The sequence below is a fragment of the Propithecus coquereli genome, unplaced genomic scaffold (genome assembly GCF_000956105.1).
Source record: "Propithecus coquereli isolate 6110/MARCELLA unplaced genomic scaffold, Pcoq_1.0 Scaffold23, whole genome shotgun sequence".
In the NCBI taxonomy this organism is placed as follows: Eukaryota; Metazoa; Chordata; class Mammalia; order Primates; family Indriidae; genus Propithecus; species Propithecus coquereli.
The window spans coordinates 3348038-3367599 of NW_012147841.1; the positions used below are offsets into that span (position 1 = coordinate 3348038).

The window sequence follows — 19562 nt, forward strand, 5'->3', positions numbered from 1 at the left end:
TGGGTGCATACATATTTAGAATTGTTATGTCTTCTTGTTGAACTGTACCCTTAACCATTATATAGTGACCCTTTTTGTCTTTCATTACTTTTGTTGATTTAAAAACTAAGTTATTTGAGATTGAAACTGCCACACCAGCCTTCTTTTGGCTTCCATTTGCTTGAAATATTGATTTCCACTCCTTTACCTTGAGTCTAAATGTATCTTTGCAGGTTAGATGCGTTTCCTGGAGACAGAAGATGCTTGGCTTTTTTTTTTTTTTATGCATACAGCCAGCCTATGTCTCTTGAGAGGGGAGTTCAAGTCATTCTCATTTATTGAGGGAACTAATAAGTGGGGTGAATTACTGTTCATTCTGTTGGGTTGCATTTTCTTGCTATATTTTATTTATTAACATTTTACATGTCTATAACAAAAATGCTAGCTCGATCACTAAGACAATGACAGGGTTTCTCTATTCTCTCTTCTGTGTGTATGTGTGTGTGTGTGTATGCTTTTATGTGTATGTGTGTACACTTATGAGTATGTGTGTGTGTATATATATGTATGTATTTAGAGAATATTTTATTTCTTTTTTTTAAATTGACACATAAAATTGTACAGAATATTTTATTCTATAATGTTTGAAATATTTAAAATGATGCTGCACATATATGTAGTATAAGTGGAAGAATATATATGGGGAGAAAACACCCAATTCAGAATACTGGTCATCATCAGAAATGTTGAGTAGGGAGGGAATGAGTTTTGGGTAAATCATACAAGGGGCTTCCACATTATCTACCATGATTTATTTCTTTTAAAAAATAGAAAGTAAATATTCATAGAATGTTATTAATAGATTCAGATATGTGGTGGGCATACAGGTATTGGTGTGGGTTTTTAAAAATAATTTTTTGTATGTTTGATATATTTCATGATACAAATAATAAAGCCCTTAACAGGTACTTAAGACATCATAAACACTCAATAAATGCAAATTATTATCATGGTAATAACAATAGGAGCACAAGCTTAGTATATGGGAATACGGGAGAATATTGCTTCTGATTCTCAAAAGAGGTTTTTGGTAGCTTACTTCTTATATTTAGAATGGGTCATGGAGGATGTGAAGAACTTTAATATCTCAATTTGTGAGGCAAGGGCCTTCTAGGCACAACAATGGGTGTAAGTATGAGCATGTAGGCTGCATTTGAGTAATATGCAATTATAATTATTAGGAGATGGATTTTATAGCTCTTTGTTTACCTTAAATCCATAGAATGTTGATGTATATGATATGTTGGTTATGTGATCCACGTCTTTAAAATACCAGTTAATGTGATTTGAGTTTGGAATCAGAGCCATCCATCCAGACATATGAGTCAGTCGTTTCTTCTGAAAAGGAACAATGCTTGTGCCTGTAGAAACACAAAAAATGAGCAAATAATAGTAATCCCTACCTCTAGAAAATTCCTCCTTTTATAAACAAGTGCAAATGTAAAATATTGGGCTAGTCTATGGAAGTCTCTGAAGAGGTCAGTACAGCATTTTATTACTTATGTTCTAAATGTCTTTGTTTAACTGAAGACTCCAAATGTTTAATATTACATTTAAGTGGAATGTAAAATGCTTTCTAAGTTACAATTTTGAATGGAGATGGAGCCCTTATTCCTTAGGGAAAGATGCACTTGAAACATAATGATGATTATGACTACTAAGACAAAAGTGCTTAAATATATTAATATAATTCTTCAGATATCATTGATCTAAACATAATTCCATTTAATTCTTTTAAGAACTTAATTCTTCAGAATCCTTGATTTACAGTGTATGCAAATATAAGCTCTGATTCTTTATTAGAATCTCCTATATATGTTGAGCTGATTAAAATCTGTATAACAAATACTAATTTTTAGGAGTAAATAATTTTATTTGACTTTAATGAAGTTATGCTTTAGAGAGCTTAAGGAACAAGGCTATGGCTAGACCTACCACTTAAAATTGGCCAAGATATGTAAATGTTGAGAATGAGAAACTTCCAACCTGAGCTACTTGTTATGGGAAACAGTTATATAATTTAGTTACGCTTTGGTCATGAGAAAATGTCTGATAACTTTAGTAGAATATTTGGAAAGGTCCCTTACAATATAAAGAAAAGATCTTTGATTAATTGTCCCTATTTTTTCAATCCCTTCCCTTCTACTTTTCATCTTGGATTGGATTTTATGTTAAGTTAGTAACTTATCACCTTAGAATTTAGGAGGAAATAGCTAAAAGCAAGTTATAAAATAAACCATCATTCATTTTCTTTTGGGAATAGGCAAAAAAAAAAAAAAAAAGAAAAAGAAAAACCTACTTCCAATAGCAAGGGGAAAAATTCATTAATTCTTAGACTTTATAAGTTCCTGTTAGTTTTAAAAGGTACATGAGCAGAGCACTCATACTACCAAAAACCCTGGAAAGTATGAGAAGAACTGTGATTATCTGAAATATTGTTCAGGAAATATAAACTTCTCTCCCCTCCTTGAGTCTACGTCTTTGAGGGTAGACTTCCCTGTTCTGTTGAGGTTGGGGGACTTCTGTTGTCCAAAGGGACATCAGCAGAACTGACATTACCAAAGGCTTGGAAAGTGCTTGCTCAGTGAGGTTTGACGTCTTGAGCCTCTGCCATCACAAGGAGAAGAGGCTCCCCCAGGTAGCTGCCCTCCCTTCACCTGAGACCCAGAATGAGCACACGTGGAGCCACTGGAGCTCAAACCATGGTGAGAAACAAAGCCCACCAGATCCTCACCTTGAAGAATAACCTCCCAGCTGAGCCCAGCCTAGATCAACCATCACAGCTCTCAGACATGTGAGTAAAAATAAATAATTGTAGGCTTAAGCTATTCAGTTTGGGAATAGTCTGTTGTGAAGCAATAGTTAATTTACACAAGAGCTAATTAAAGCCATCTAAAACCTCTAGAATATATTTGGCATATCTAAACTCCACTTAAGTTTTCTAACCCATGGGATTATATTAATACTTTAACATGACATTTCTTAATAATTCAGTTTCATAAGTAAAACTAATTTTCATTTTTCTTAGTTGTGCTTTTCCTAATTTTTTTTCAGCTGCATTCATTACGAGTACATTGGTTTCAAGCATCTTGGACTGAGATATGAGCTCTTTGAAGCTGAAATTTTTTAAAAAATAGGATCATTAAGAGTAAGCTAATTTGCCATCAAATTAATTTGCCATCTGGTCTAACTTTATACATATATTTACATAAAAATATATCATCATATGTAAGATGCTTTGATAAAGATATATAAGAATATATGTAAAGTTATACCAAATATTACTTCCCACCAATCTAGTATACTTTTTAAACTGTTGATTCATTTAATATGCATACATAATCCAAATGAGCGATCTTTTTCTGTTTTTAATTTTTTAGTAGTAAATAATTTTATTTGACTTTAATGGAGATAAAATAAAAGTAGTCAAATTTTCCTTACTAGGAAGTTGATTTTTTTTTTTTTGTCACATTAAAAAGTAAAATGCCTGGCATAATGTTTCTCTACTTTGCAATCTGGTCTGAGTATTGCAACAAATTTCTTCTAATTCAATACTTGCTGAGTACCTGCAATTTTCAATGTTCAGTGTTGAGTTTTGTGGTATCAGAAATATAAATTTATGTATCTTGCCCTCCAGGTGTTCTCAGTTTAGTAACTAAATAAAAATCTTAATTCTTGAAGGGAATAGGCCAAAGAGCACAGAGAGACTTCACAAAAAAGCTATCATCTCATAAATTCAGAAATACCAGACTTCATGAATCAAAAAACCAAAATACAAACAAATAAATAAAAACTCCTTCCTAAAATCGTCACCACCACTAACAACAACCACAAAAAACATTAGAGGTGAGATGTTTGAATAGTACTGCTTAAAAATTAATAAATGCATATATACTTTATCACGTTATATATTTGAAATAATTTACTTAGGAATGTTGCACATCTCTAAGTTTTCCATATAAGTGTATCTTAAACCATGTTTTATAAAATACTATTTTCAGTTTATTTACACCTATGCCATAAAGTATTTTAAAAGATTATTAAAAATACTATTTTATGACATAGTAATTAGAAACACTAAAATATTACCTCATCAGATAAAATAACTTCATTTGCTTTTGGTGTATTGGTTACTTTTTGTTTTAGCCTGTAGTTTTTATTTGGAAGAAAACATTCATAGATACTCTGCTTAAAATATTGTTTATTGTACCATAGTCTCTAAACATTTAAGTAACATTTTTCCATCTGGGACATCTATTTATCAGAAGAAAAGTAATGGCTTCTGGGTTTATATCATTAAGGCACTGAGACAGTGGGTATAACTATTACTCAGATAGTAGGCATATGACCCTTTCAATTTATAGGAGGAAAAAATCCTAGTAAGAGTTTTTTATAATTAAATCTAATAACTTAAATCATCTTAACAAATGATGGACGTGGTGCTGCACCTGGTTTCTTCTGCAGATCCACGGCTCACCATCTCCATCCTGCTCCCTTGCCTTCTGCATTATGGCTTGGTTTGGACAGGGGGACGCATAAGGAAGAGAAGAAAGGGAGGGAGGAAGGTGAAAGTGACGTCTTTATTCCCCTGACTCTCACTCTGTGGGAAGGTAGGGGGATCTTGGTGGGCTCTTGCATCTCTCAACCAAAGGGAGCAGCCCTCTTCATACAGCTCTATCTATTCTGTAACTGTTGCCTCCCTTTACCTTTTCAGGCCTAGTCGTGATAACAGCATTTTTCTCTTACTTGTCTTTTGAAGAGTTCTACAGTGGCTGTTTTCTGGCTGCTGGAAATGCTGGCAGGGGATGCTGCAATGGAATTGGCTTCCCTAATCTCTGTAGGAATAATGGGATCTAAAAGTGGCGGGAGTCAGTGCTTACCTGTCAGATATAAAGGTAGGCTTACTTAGCACAATACCTACTGGACAGAGGAATAATCAGAGTGCTCTGACCTGCAGGAATCTATGGCGATAGCTGATTGATCTTGAGATGCCAAACACTAAATAGGTGAGTAGCCTACTAAGGTGATATTTGGTGAATATATAGGAAGAAAAATGATAGAGGTCTTAGGTAACAGAAATCTAACTTCTTACCTATTTTCTAGATCCAAAACAATTCATAGACCAAAAGCCCCTCCACTGAGTGGTAGAAAGCTGTGGTCACTTAGGCTACTGTATACTAGGAAAAGGAAAATATCCCGACCTTCCAAGTTATTAGATCTTGGCTCTAAACTGATACTAATCCTCAAAGAAGCTATATGCCACCATGCTAACATGGTCCACCAGTCAGAGTGGGGGCTTATGAAGGGTAGGCGATAGAATTAGTCTTTTCTTAGAGTCACAGTGAATCCAGTGGGGCCACGGGTCCATCTTATGGTTATTTCTTCAGTTCCAGAATGTGTAGTGGGAATACATATGGAACTCTGAAGCAAGGGCAGAAGTTGGAATTCTTACAAGAAATATTTTAGTAAGAGGATCTGATAATGTAGAGGGGAATAACAAAATTCCACCATGTCCTGATGGATTTGACACAAGTAATTTTAGCAGCTATCATGTGGCTAGTATAACCATGCTACAAATTTTCAAAATTTAATTGGTTTATATTGAAATACATTATATTAGCTTCAACTTGAAAATCTTCCCTATAAATATCATTAACTGTGGAAATTTGGAAATATTGATAGCTTTTTAAAGTAACACAATGAAAGTATTTGAATATGTTGAAGAAAAATGGTTAATGTTGACTCTGTAATGGGAGAAAGAAACATGCTTAGATTTTGTTAATAAAGACTCTTTCTATACTTATGGTTCTTTATTATTAATATATGTTTAGATTAGACTTCAGTGATTACAGTTTTACATACATCATCAAGAAGCTGCATCATTTAGATTTACCCAGAAAATGTAGAAACTATGTTTGATGATGATAAAAGATTTTGCTTAGCAAATATTTGATGCATCAATGCTTTTTCTATTTTCCAAGATATGCATTTCACCAGAAAAGTATATGCAAGAGTGGATTCATTGTAGACAGATATTTTAACTAATAATTCCTAGACAGATGATGGATTGATGAACAAATGGATAGATGGAATGATAAAGAAATATGTATCAATATATAGATTTGAGCCAGTCAGGGTGGGCTAGGTCAGGTAGAGTGGGAATAGATATACTTTGCAACTAGAAGACTAGAAGAATTCCCACATTGGTTCCCTGACTAATGGAGTGAGGGCAAATCTGGTAGGAAGGACTAATTGGATGCTCTAAAAACTGTGCCTCTCACCCCCTTACCAAGATAATAAACTAAAAGAAATTTTAAATCTTTGTGGGAGAAAACAGAGAGCTTAGCGCCACGATCAAAGATTTGAGAGGTGGGGGTCAGGATTATCACTACATCCCCATTTAACTTGATTGTTGGGCTGGTGCAAATGCCAGATGGATCATGAATGACAGTAAATTAATACAACATAGTCAAGTAATGCTGTCAGGCATATCTGGTATTCCATGTATTGTATCTTTACTGGAACAAATCAGTAAATCTATAGTCCCTGGCACCTGGAACGCAGCTATTGACCTACTAAATGCTCCTTCCATTCCATCTCAATCAGCAAGGATAATTAAAACCCTTTGCCTTGAATAGAGGGAACACTGGTACATTTTTCCTATCTTGCTCCAAGGGCTGTGCCAACTTTCCTGCTCTTTGCCATAATGTTGTCTGAAGGTTCCTTGATCAGTAGAATACCATGCTGGCCCATGCATTTATTCAGTGCTCCTCAAACACCCGCTTTGAGTGTATTATTTGTTTCCTGCTTGGATTCTAACATAAACATTATGCTTTTCTGCAATCTTCAAACCATCAAGTAAAAAATCCAAGAAGCTGATGACAAAGGTCTAGGAGGATATATTTAAATTAGCAGCTTAAACTATTGTATTCTGCTTACCAAATGAGTCTGAGAGAACCACATCCTTTTCAAGCAGAGATACTGGGGAAGGCTTATTGAATGCCAAACGGTGGAAGCTGACTGAAGCATCACAGACTGAGCCAGCGAACCCAATGCTCCACTCAGCTTCTTGAGTGCAATGGGAAGGGTCTAACAGTGAGCTGTGTGGAATAACGGTGTGTCCTTTGTACCCTGGGAAACAAACACAAAGAGCATGTTTTCTATTTCATGTTAAAAAACTAAAAAAAAAAAAAACAGTCTACAATATATAGGTACTAGGACCCATAGTACCACCAATAAAATCTAAAAGTCTTGATATTTTTTTGTTTGTTTGTTTGCATGAGGCAAGGGGATCTTATACAGGAACTTTGCAGTGACTCTTCAGTCAGGGATCTTATTGTGCACCTAGCTGAAACATAGGATCTGGACGTATTTGGAGGCTTCATCCGACAGTATGGGGCTCTTTCAGAAAACAATGTCTTGTCTGTGCCTGGGGCTTGCCTATGTCCTTTAAATTATTAGTAAAGTTTGATGCTGGGTAAGATATGTAGTTCATGTTAAGTCTGCTTTAAAAATTCTACATATAGTAGTAACATTCATCGGGTGTTGGGCAGGTAGGAGTGGGGAGCAGTATATTCGCACCTAATGGGTGTGGTGTGCACCATCTGGGGGATGGACACACTTGAAGTTCTGACTTGGGCAGGCGGGGTAAAGGCAATATATGTAACTTAAACATTTGCACCCCTGTAATATGCTGAAATAAAAAATAAAAAAAATTCAACTGTGTTAACACAGACATATTCCCAGTGTATTTTTATCACAAATTTTAAGAGACTATTACCTGTAAGTGAACCATCAGTATCAATCAGCACCACTTCATGTTCCCATCGAAAGCCAGCCTTGTTTGGTGTGTGAAAATACTGGATATCAACAAACTTTGCACTCCAACCTCCACACCTCTCATTACAAACTCCAGTGATGGATGTCACCCCCAAAGCTGCACAGTTGGGACGGTCAAAGTTCATAAAGTGCACAGAAGATACAGTCAAGCCTGCACTAAATGGAAGAACCAGGCCTTTTGTTGTGCAAAATGCAGATCCCATACCCAGTTCATCAAGATGACCAACTATTTTGGCATTTTTAATCACTGCTCCGTTGGTTTCACCCCACCCTCCAACATAAGGAGCCAGAATCCTCTTGGTCTCGATTCCAGCCTCATAGTTGTTTACCATCATAAAGTTATGGAACTGAAGGGCACCTCCATTAACCCATTCAGCTCCTTTTTGACAGTTCCAAGTAGTAAGTGAATTAAATATGGCAGGCACTGGCACTGTGGAAGTACAAGATCCTGTTTGCATGGGGAAATATTCTTCAAAGATCCACAATCCAAACCAACCTTGAGAATGAACAGTATTGTTAAAGAATTCTCCAAGAGGAACTCTTTTTTGGCAAATGTTTCGGTCATAGGATGGCCCATCGGGGTGGTTGTTCATTCGGTACCAAAAACCAAAGTGAGTGCCACCAGCAGCTGCATTGTGCCGTATGGTATTGTTCGGGTTGGTTACCCAAAATGCAGCTGGGGTCACATCATCGTTCAGAAGACTAGTACTTTGCTGTACAAATACTGCCAAGTTATATTGCAGGATATTGCCATGTTCAATACCATCTTCTATAAAAAATGCTCCTCCCTTGATGTCATATATAATATTCCTCTCAACCAGAAGGTGATGTGTGTTATGGATAGTAACAGCTCTGTTATAGGTCTGGTGAATTGCACAGCCTCTTACATAAGATTTAAATTGTAAATCTCCCAGCAGGTGCCAATGTATTGGATATCGCCCTAGCCGAAAAGCCTGGCCAGCATGAAATACCTGTAAAACCCAGAAATCAGAGCCATTTAGTGATCCACATGGACTCAGAGTTTGTTTGGCTCATATTTTCCTGTTTCAAAATAATCTCCAATTTTATATTAATTATTATTAATGTATTCATATCCTCCAAATTATTTGTCATTTGAAAAAGTTGTTCAGCACCCAACAATTCTTGTTTTATACAGTGTATAATAAACCACGCTTGTTACAACATGCATAAATGAATGAATGAAAAAAAGTCATCTTTGACTCTTCTGCTTTTTACCTTAGTCTATCAATAAACTTTCATGTTTTACAAAATAAAACTTTTTAAAAGACTTTCTCCCCCTTACTTTGATTCTTATCTAATAAGAAATATTTCTTGAATATTTGCCATATGCCAAATATTATGCCAAGTGTTTTGTTTGATATTTGCATTATCACAATCTTTATCATAATCCTATGAAGTAGCCACTTACCATTAACATCATTTTACAGATAAAGAAATGGAAGTTAAGAAAGGCTGAGAATCTTGATCATGGTCACAAAGCTTCATTGAAACTCAAGTTGGTCGACTCTAGAGTTGATGCTCTTATTAACCATTTTGTTGTGTATTCTTTCAAATGGACTGCAGTCTAGTAATCTAATACAGAGGATGCCAGTGTATGTAAATGTGTGTGTGTGTGTAATATAATATCATGGGGTAAGGAAAAATATAAGGTCATCTATTTATTTTCACTCTCCATCTAAAAATTAAAAATTAGCCCTTACTAATATTTAATATCTGAATTTTCCCTGGCAACCTCACTCAGTCCATACTCAGATGTCACATGTGTGTATATAAAATATATTAGGAGAAGGGAAGTTACAGAAAATGGAAGTGCTGACTCTGTCAACATCAACACAGTCTAACTGTTTAAAGCCAAGTTTAAAGAATTTATGGATTTTACTATCATTTTTTTCCTTCCTACCCTCCTTCCTTCCATTCTTCAACTGAATACTTGGTAAGAACTATGCCAAACCCTGATTATACAGTGTGAATATGAATAAGATACACAAAAGCTCCTAATATCTTAGAGATAATATGCATATTTGTTTGTTTTTTCAATTAATAATCAATTGAGAATCAACTACACACCATGCATTGTTCCAACCACAGGGGAAAGAGCAAAGGACCAAAAAGGCAAAATCTCTGAGATAATTTAGCTTATGTTCTAGAGGGAGAGATTGAAAATAAACAAAAAGTAGATATTATATTAGGAGTTATGAGTAAATTTTAAAAAAACAGAGTTGGGCCGCAATTTTAAATAAAGGCAATGAGGAAAGGCCTCTCTGGAGAGAGAACATCTGAGAAGACACTGACTGAAATAAGGATGTGAACCACACAAATATTTTGTGGAAGAGGAGTCCAGGCAGAATGAAGAGAAAGCAGAAAGAACCAGGGATAGGAATGTGCTTGACATGGTCATGTTGGGAGGCTAGCATGGCATGAGCAAGAAGTAGAGTAATGGGAGACAAAGTTACAGGGTAGCTGGGGGTCAGATCATGTGGGTCCTATGGGAAGGACCTGGACTTTTTGTTTTAGGTATAATACAAAGCCATTGAAGGGTTTTGAATAGGGGTATAATAAGATTTGATTTATGGTTTTAACATTATACTTTGGCTTCGTGTGAAGACCCTCTTGGAGCAAGAGTAGAAGCATAAAGACCAGGCAAGAGAAAATCACAGTAGTACAGGTGGGAGAGGATGGTGACTTGGGTTTAGGATTGGGTGGGGGTGGTGGAAAAAAGTGGATTATGGATACAGTATTTTGTGGATAGAGAAGATAGAATTTGCTGATGAATTTGATATAAGTGTGAGAAAATACAGAAAGAAAATTTTAGCATGACAAAATGAGTGAATAATTGGATATTAAAATTGTCCACTTACGTATTTGTCTCCTCTACCAGATTGTAAGTAGCATGTGGCAAACCGCAGGAGCTCGATACATGTTCGTTGTGTGAATAACCTTGGGCAAGCCACTATGATTTAATAATAATGCCTCTTACCTCTACATATTCTATTCTTCCAGTTACCATATTCATACCAGGTACAGGAGCATGAAACATAATGCAGCCTCCAAACTGGTCACTTCCTATTTCTTCTCCAAACTTTCCTTGGAGACATGTCTGTGTAGCAAATTCACCTTTAAAAATATTTTTAAAACATCAGAAAATAAAAAACATGCCTTAGTCCTCTTATATTAAGGATTTTTTTTTCGCATACCTAACTATCTTTTTATTCACATATAATTTCAGTCTCTCCAGGAACATAATTATTTGCATTCACATCATCTCCTTTTCTAGATAGTAAAAAAAGTAAGTATCTTGTCTTGTTCATCTTTGCACTCCTTAAAGAACTCACTACAGTATTTTTCAGAGGAGATACTAAATAAATATTTGAATGTTCAAGGGAATACTGATAGGGTTTTTAGTATATTATTTCTGAATCTTTCCCCAAAGATTTTGGGATTAATATAATTAATTCAATCTTATACTTGTATAGCACAAGAATATTCACGACTTGAATATTGAATTGATGATTGAATATTACTTGATTCTTGCAACCATAGAAAGTAGGCACAACAGGAAGTACTCTTATTTTAAACAGGCTGAAAGTAGATTTCATGTACATTGTGAAACTTGATGCAGAAGAACTAGAATCAGAATATAGGTCATTTAACATTGAATCCAGTGAGCTTTATTCTATATCTCCTTTTGAAGAAAAGGCTATTATCTAAGCTGTATCTGTTGTTATTCAGTTACTTATAGGATTGAGGCAATATCAATGACTACATAAAATATTTAAAAGAGACTCGTCGAATGCATTGTGCTTCCTACTAGACAAATGAGAACTGTGGTAAACATCATTAAGTTCACCAGTATCCAGTTCTCTAATACTCCTGGGTACACAGGGGCTTGCACGGACTCACTCCCTTCAAGTTAGGCATAGCCATGGAATAAGTTCTGACCAATGACACCTGAGTAGAAGAGACATGTGTCACTTCACCAAACCACTTGACCAAAGCAACTACTTGCTGGTGCTTCACTCTCCAGCCATCTCATCTGCTCTGAGATCGTGCAAACCCATGTTGAGATGAAGCCTCCATTGGCCTGGATCCTGGAGTGATTATAATGAGCAGAGCCCCCCTGTTGACCCATATTGCACATATGTAGCATGAATGACAAATAAACTTTTGTCATTTTAAATCACTGAGTTTGGAACATATTTATTAATAGAACATAACCTAGTCCCGTGGTTCCCAGGGAACATTTTTGCAATATCTGGAAACATTTTTGGTTGTAACGGTTGTGGGGGTGTTACTAGAATGCAGTTGGTAGAGGCCAGGTATGCTGCTAAACAGTGCCCCACAGCAAAGAATTATTTGAGCCAAAATGTCAATAGTGTCGAAGTTGAAAACTTCTGACTTAGCCTGCTCTGGCTGGTTCAGATCTATATATCTATCTATCTCTTTATCAGCCCATTCATCCATTTGTCCATCTATCCATCATCTGTCTAGGAATTACTAGGCAAAATATCTGCCTACAATGAATCCACTCTCACATACACTGTTTTGATGAACTGCAGATTCTGAAAAATACAAAAAGCATTGATGATCAAAGATTTGCTAAACAAAATCTTTATATCATCATCAAATATGGGTTTCTACATTTTCTGGGTGAATCTAAATGATGCAGCTTCTTGATGACAATATGTGAAACTGTAATCATCCAAGTCTAATTTAAACATATAATAAGGAATCATAAGTACAGAAAGAGTCTTTATCAACAAAATACAAGCACATTTATTTCTCCCATTACAGTGTCAACATGAACTATTATTGTTCAACATATTCAAATGCTTTCATAATGTTACTTAAAAATGCTATTGGCATTCCCAAATTTCCACATTCAGTCATATTTACAAGGCAGACTTTCAAGTTGAAACTAAAATACTATATTTTGATATAAACCAATTAAATTTTGAACATCTATAGCTTGATTATACCAGCCACATGATAACTGCTAAAATTACCTGTGTCGAATTCATCAGGACATGGTGGAATTTTGTTATTCCATTCCACATTATCAGATCCTTTTATTAAAATATTTCTTGTAAGAATTCCAACTTCGGCCCTTGCTTCAAACAAAGTTCCATCAGGGAGTGTGACAGTAATTCCTAAGTGTGTGTAATTCAGTGGATTAGTTAGTGTTATGTTTATGCCATCAGCAGATACAGATGCAATGGTCCTTTTTTCATTCTCTCGTTGACTGTGTCTGTAAAAATTTTAACAAAAAATTTTCAAAATTAATATAAATTGACATAACATTGTTTTAGTATATTTGTTTTATGCTATTTTAAACAATTCATTTGTAAAGTAGGAAAATATTTTTCTGTCATGTAATATTCTGAAAAGGAATTAGAATACAGTATTTTATTATTTCTTAGAGTAAGTTTTATGGGTGCATTCAATTAAATTAAGTATTTTCCAAGTTCTATATTTGTTCCTAGAACTGTATTAGCTTCTGAAAAGTATTAAAAAGAACTATTTATTTACAACTATGAGAATCATATTCAGTGGTTTGCAACTGAAAATAATTTTATCCCCCTAGGCACCATTTGGCAATGCCTGCAGACATTTTTGGTTGTCACAATTAGGGGTTGCTACTGGCTTCTAGTGGGTAGAAGCCAGGTATGTTTCTAAGCATTCTATAATACAAAGGATGGCCCCATATAACAAAGATTATCTGGTTCAAGATGTCAGTCATGACAAAGTTAAGAAATTCTTACAAAGGGAAGTCATTGGAGGTTACTGAACAGGGAAAAGAAATGATTGAGTTGAAGTTTAAGAGACCTCATTTTTACCATTCCTCCAATGTATCCCAAATTCCAGCCATGGCAGAAAGGACTTGCCAATTCTATAATGCATATATTCATGTATTTAGTCATTCAACAACCATTTATTGAGCATCTAGCCTGTTTTCTAGGCAAAGAGCTGAGGACAGGGGATACTACATAGAAAGTACCCCTAATTTTAAGGTGTCAGTGCTAAATATGTCAATACCCGACTGTACCTTATCTACTAAAGTGTGATTGGTGCCATTAACAGAGGTAAGCTTAGGGGAATTACCTCTATGTCTTCCTGACCTTCCCTTTGACTCTTCTCTACCTTAGCAAATCCTTTTCCTCCTTTAAATACCAGTTTAAATAACAGTGCCACATTAAAAAGATTAAAAGTCACCTTTCTCAACTTTCCCAGCCCTTCTTCTGGGTTCCCAATACACCCTGTATAATGCCAGGTTAGTGTTCAGAGCAAACACATTGCAGTCCTGTGAGGTATCTACGTCTTGGTCCCTTCCCCTGGCCTGTCTGCTCCTCTAGGCAGGGGACCTGTTGAATCATTTTGTTTGCTGAACACTTAGTACAGTATCTGTCACAATTCAGTAACAGTTTTTCTTGATTGAACAAATTAACGCATAATGAATTCATGTGGGCAAGAAAGTGGAATGGAGCCCAAATAGGAAGAGGATGTAATATCGCAGGTGTGAGAAACAGAGAGTCTAAATTAAACTGACAGCAGGAAAAGCTGATGGAAGAGACATCTCAAGGGCAGAACCAAAGGAACCTAGTGATACGAAGGAAGTGAAGAATGATGATAATTAGAAGATCACTGGAAAAGCTTTTGTGAAAAAGAAATTAAGACTATAGGGGTTTAACGGAAAAAAAGAATAATGAGGATAAAATAGAAGAAAGGGCATGTCATATTTAAGCAGTTTAATAATTTTTTAAAATAAAGGGTAAGAAAAAGAAAGATGCTAGAGGAGACAGGAGAACAAAGTTGTTTATCAAGATGATGGGTGAATGGGGAAACCAATAATTCCAAAGAACCCAGGGAAGGACACGGAGAGGTGGAGATTAAGGATGCTTAGAGATAAGGAGAATCAATGGTACCAGATCTCACAGGTGGGATGGAAAAGGGGTGTAGGCTAGCCTTTCTTTAATTCCCTTGGATTCAGATGACACAATGATTTCTTTAGAAAAGAAGGTTCTGAAAAGCATTTTAAATGTTGAGTGCACCTAAAACATCTTTCTTTCCTTCATAGTAATAGCTAACATTTACAAAACACTTTGAGCAGAGCTCTGCTCTATTTACTTTACACATATTAACTCACTTAATCTTACAATAATTCTATGAGGCCGATTCTAACAGCATTCCAATTTTACTGAAGCACACAGAGGCGAAATAATATAGCCACAGCTAGTAGGTGGTATTGCTGGGAGCTGCACACAGGTTGACTGACTTTCGAAGTCATTTTCTTAACCACTGGCTTTACAAATTCTCAAATAAAATTTTCCAATGAAATAATGAACAATGAGTTAGATTTGGAGAAAAATCTCCTTAACTCTTATTTCTTAAAACTAAAAAGTCCTGTGCTAAATTCTGAATTTACTCTTTTATTCCATACAGAAAAGCTATAGATGAAGATTTTCTATTCTGTTAGTAAGTCCTATCATTTTTCTTTTGCCTTTTTGCCATTATTATTTATTTATTATTTTGCCATTGTATAATTAAAATTTCTTCCGAGGGCAGAAAAAAATGAGCACTTGAAAAGGTAAGTATATAGTTAACTCTTCTTAACATCTGCAAGTCTATTTTTAACTTGGAAAATGTCAAACTCAAAATGCCATCTTGAATTTTAATTTTAAATTTAATTATTACCTTAACATAATTTAGCTGTTTCTTGTCATAAATTAGTATTTGTTCTCTGATAAGCGCAACCATATCCAATTTTACTATTATCTATAATTTGACCAATAAAGCAAAAATAAGGCTCTTCTTGTCCCTACCCTCAATACACTTGGTGTTGTTATATTAATTTTTTTCCTTTTATTTCTTATTTGTTAAAATATATAATTAAACAGAAATTAAGGGTCATAAACAATTTCAATTTTAAAATGTAAGGCACCTAAAAGGTCATGTTAATCATTATTTTTGTATGATAATTTCTTCCCTTTTATTCAATCATTATCAACAATTTTGCTCCTTGGGAACCACTGCCAAGACTGTAATATAAGAAAGAGTTAATTAGCTGCTTGCAACCATATTCTTTGGTGACCTCAAACAAAGAAGCTCATTTACATTTTTTGCATTCATTAACATATTTAGTTAAAGCTCTAAGTGGATACTTTCACATGACTTTTAATAGTAGAATGATTTTTTTCAAATGGAGTCTGACATGGGAACTTAACTATGTATTAAACAAAATATTTTACTAGGTCATATTTTATAGGTTCAAAATTATACTTTATCTTATAAATTTAATCAATGATAATGCAATGCAATGATGATTAACAAAATGTTGACATTTGGCAAATATCTATTTGGCTGTTCATGTTTCTTTTCTTTATTAGAAGTTTCAAATTTAAATCAAATATTCATGGATCATCTGAATTGTCCCTCTTTTACACAGTTTAGAAATTTCTGTCCTAAATCAAAATCATGAAGCCCAGAAAATATCATACCTGTGTCCTGTGCTTGCAATTACAATGTTATCTCCTGCTTTCCATGTTACTGCTTCTTGTAAAATCAAAGTTCTTTCCCCTGCCTTTGCAGTATGAGCCAAACGAGTCCAGATCACAGGAACAGGCAGACCTGGAGCCAACAAACAAACAGTATTTCTTCAGATGTATCTGACTGGTTATTGAGAACTTTACACAGTGAAATCTTTCCCTGGATTAAATCAACTTTGGGAAGGTTCATTTTACCTTAGGATTCCATACCTTTTTCAAAAAAGAAATATGCAGAATGCTTGCTTTATAAAAGTAACAACTAGGTTTGTAATAGCACGTATGAGTCTATAAAATTAAAAAGCATTCTTCTGTAATGATATACTCTATAACAATCTTTTTTAAGGGACACGACATGAATATGGTGTGATAATATTGACAAAATGTGTAGAGGTCTATTATCTTTGTCATTATTGGTAAGAATTGCTTAAACTGATAATCTAGAGACAAATGTATAAATTACTAAGAAATTACAGTAGTATATATATTTATCACAATGTAGGACATTTATGATCATAAAGATCATACGATATCATGTTTATGGTATTCTAAATGTATAAAATAGATTATTGCAATATGGAAGACTTCAATATAAAAAAGACTCACACCATGCTTCCTTGAAATAATAAGTTACCCTGATACCTTAAACATGATCAAAATCATTTTTACTTCCTGGCAACTTTCCAGGATATAGTTATAGAAATGTACAACTATAAAGTTATTGTCACATTAAGTTATTAAGTGTGAAATGTCCGATTTCCTTAAGTACTAAGTTTGACAGTTGATATCTCTGACATTTCAGTTTGACACTTCTTATTTTATTTTTATTGTGAAGGTACATTATTAGTCTTTCAAATGCATGTTTTGGCTTGTGATTATCTTTCACAATTTTTTATGGTAATTTTTGTGAAACAACAGATAAATCAAAAATTCATGTTATTTTCAAATACGAGTTCTGTCATGGAACAAATGCAGCACAGACAGCTCAAAATATCAACGACATATTTGGGAAGGATATGGCTAATGAACGCACAGTATGTCAAGGATTTGAAAGGTTCCATCCTGGTGATTTTAATCTTGAAAATAAGCCACGTGGCGTCCTGAGACCAAGGTGGATAATAATGAGAAGAAAGATGTAGTGGAAGTGAATCATCTGAATCTCCATGTGAATTAGCAACAAGGTTTGTTGTTACTATTCCAAAAATATTGGACCATTTGAAACAAATCGGCAAGGTAAGAAGCTGGATAGATGGGTTCTGCATGAATTAAGCAAGCATCAGAGGAGAAATTGTCTTGAAGCTTGCCTTTCTTTGATATCATGACATAAAGGCAGACCATTTCTATGCCCTATTGTTATGCATGATGAAAAATGGATTCTTTTTGATAATTGCAAGCATTCAGCACAATGGTTGGATAAAGACAAAGTGCCGAAACATGGTTGAAAACTGAATATTTATCAAAAAAAGCTTAATGGTGTCTGGTGGTCCAGCACTGGTATTACCTACTAGACCTTCATGAAATCTGGTCAATCGATTACAGTGGATGTCTACTGCAACCAATTGGATGAAATGATGAGGATGCTTACGATTAAGCAGCTGAGACTGGTCAATAGAAACAGGTCAATCCTCTTGGAGACAACACTCAACCAACCACATGTTGCACAAATAATGCTGCTCAAACTATAGAGACTGGATTTGGAAACTCTCTGTCATCCACCATGTTTACAGACCTTGCACCAACTGACTACCACTTCTTCCAGGCTTTGGACCACTTCTTGCAAGGAAAAATATTCAATTCTCAACAAGCTGTGGAAAACACCTTTCACAATTACATAACCACTCGCTCTTCAGGCTTCTTTGCTGCTGGCATAAGCAAGCTACCACTAAGATGGCAAAACTGTGTTGGTAGTTTAGGTGCATACTTTGATTAATTGTACTGCATCTTGTTTAAGATATAATAAACTACCCTTTTCATTTGAAATTGGACTTTTCATATTCAATGACCTAATATTTTAGAAAGAGCTTGTTTTCAGATACAAATGTAGGAAATGACAATCTCCTGCTTCCAGATTTAGTGCCTTTTTATATAGATAAATGAAGTAAACAGAGTCACTATGTACTACGATAAGTACAAAATGAGACAAAAGGCATTGAGAAGCACATGGAAACGGGTAAGAGGAAGGATATAGAGCAGGCCCAGAACAGCTTGCAGATGTGACCTTGGTTCTGGGTCTTGATAGTATGCAAGAGCTGGACTGGTCTGGATACAGGGAGGGAAGAGGTAAAAGAGGATAAAGACTGGATATCTAAAGACTTGAGAAAGCCTGGCAAGTTTTCGCTTAGAGAGTGTTGTCAGGACGGTTATCCCTGATTTCCTGGTGAGTCTCTCCTCTACCAACTCTGAGCCATTTGGCCCTGTACCATGCAGATCCAGGATTCCCTCTCGCACAGCCAGTGTTTTGGCACCATATACAGGGAGCTCAGGAGATCGCAGATGCCCGTGCAAAGTAATGACAGCCTTGTGTTGAAATGGGGATGCTTCCGTCCCAATCTGCAAGAGGTGTCACAAACGTCATTCAGAAAATTAAAACAATATACACAATTTTAGTCATGCAAAAGTAATTCTTTTTTGTTCTCTCTTCTCTTGTGAGAATTAATTGCTTAGCTGTTCATATCTTTTTTCCAAAAGATAAATTTTCTAGTCAGCCAAATACACTATGCCAGACCTCTGAAAAGTATACTGACTGACTTTAGCCACATCTCAGAGTTTTAAATTCTGCTCTGTGAGAATACACTATCATCATCCCATTAAAAGTACAAGAATATTCTGGGAAACTTTTCCCCAGAAAAATGATTTTATACTAATAACATAGACCTAAACAAAGATAAACTTAGGAGAGGTTGCTATAATTAACTATCCATTTTATACACAGTATTTCAAAAAGAAATAGGGAGAGGTTAGAAATGAATATATTTCATGTTCTCGTGTATACCTGAAGAACGCCTCCATCTGTAATTAGAATATTTTCTGCCTGGAGTTCAATGTCAGCTTCATCAAATATTAGAGTTCCACCTATGAACCATATAATTTTGAAATATACACAAGGTCTTGTTAAAAGTTACCTAT

General features: G+C 35.1%; 1 protein-coding gene across 1 annotated transcript in view; it reads right to left on the minus strand.

Annotated features, from left to right (window-relative positions):
• The window catches only part of PKHD1L1 (polycystic kidney and hepatic disease 1 (autosomal recessive)-like 1), a 204930-nt gene that overhangs the window by 78668 nt on the left and 106700 nt on the right, over positions 1-19562 (minus strand). Inside the window, 8 exon segments of the mRNA XM_012645294.1 lie at positions 1249-1400; positions 6979-7170; positions 7820-8849; positions 10877-11013; positions 12903-13144; positions 16392-16521; positions 18857-18986; positions 19429-19508. Coding sequence (XP_012500748.1) covers positions 1249-1400; positions 6979-7170; positions 7820-8849; positions 10877-11013; positions 12903-13144; positions 16392-16521; positions 18857-18986; positions 19429-19508 — 2093 coding nt within the window.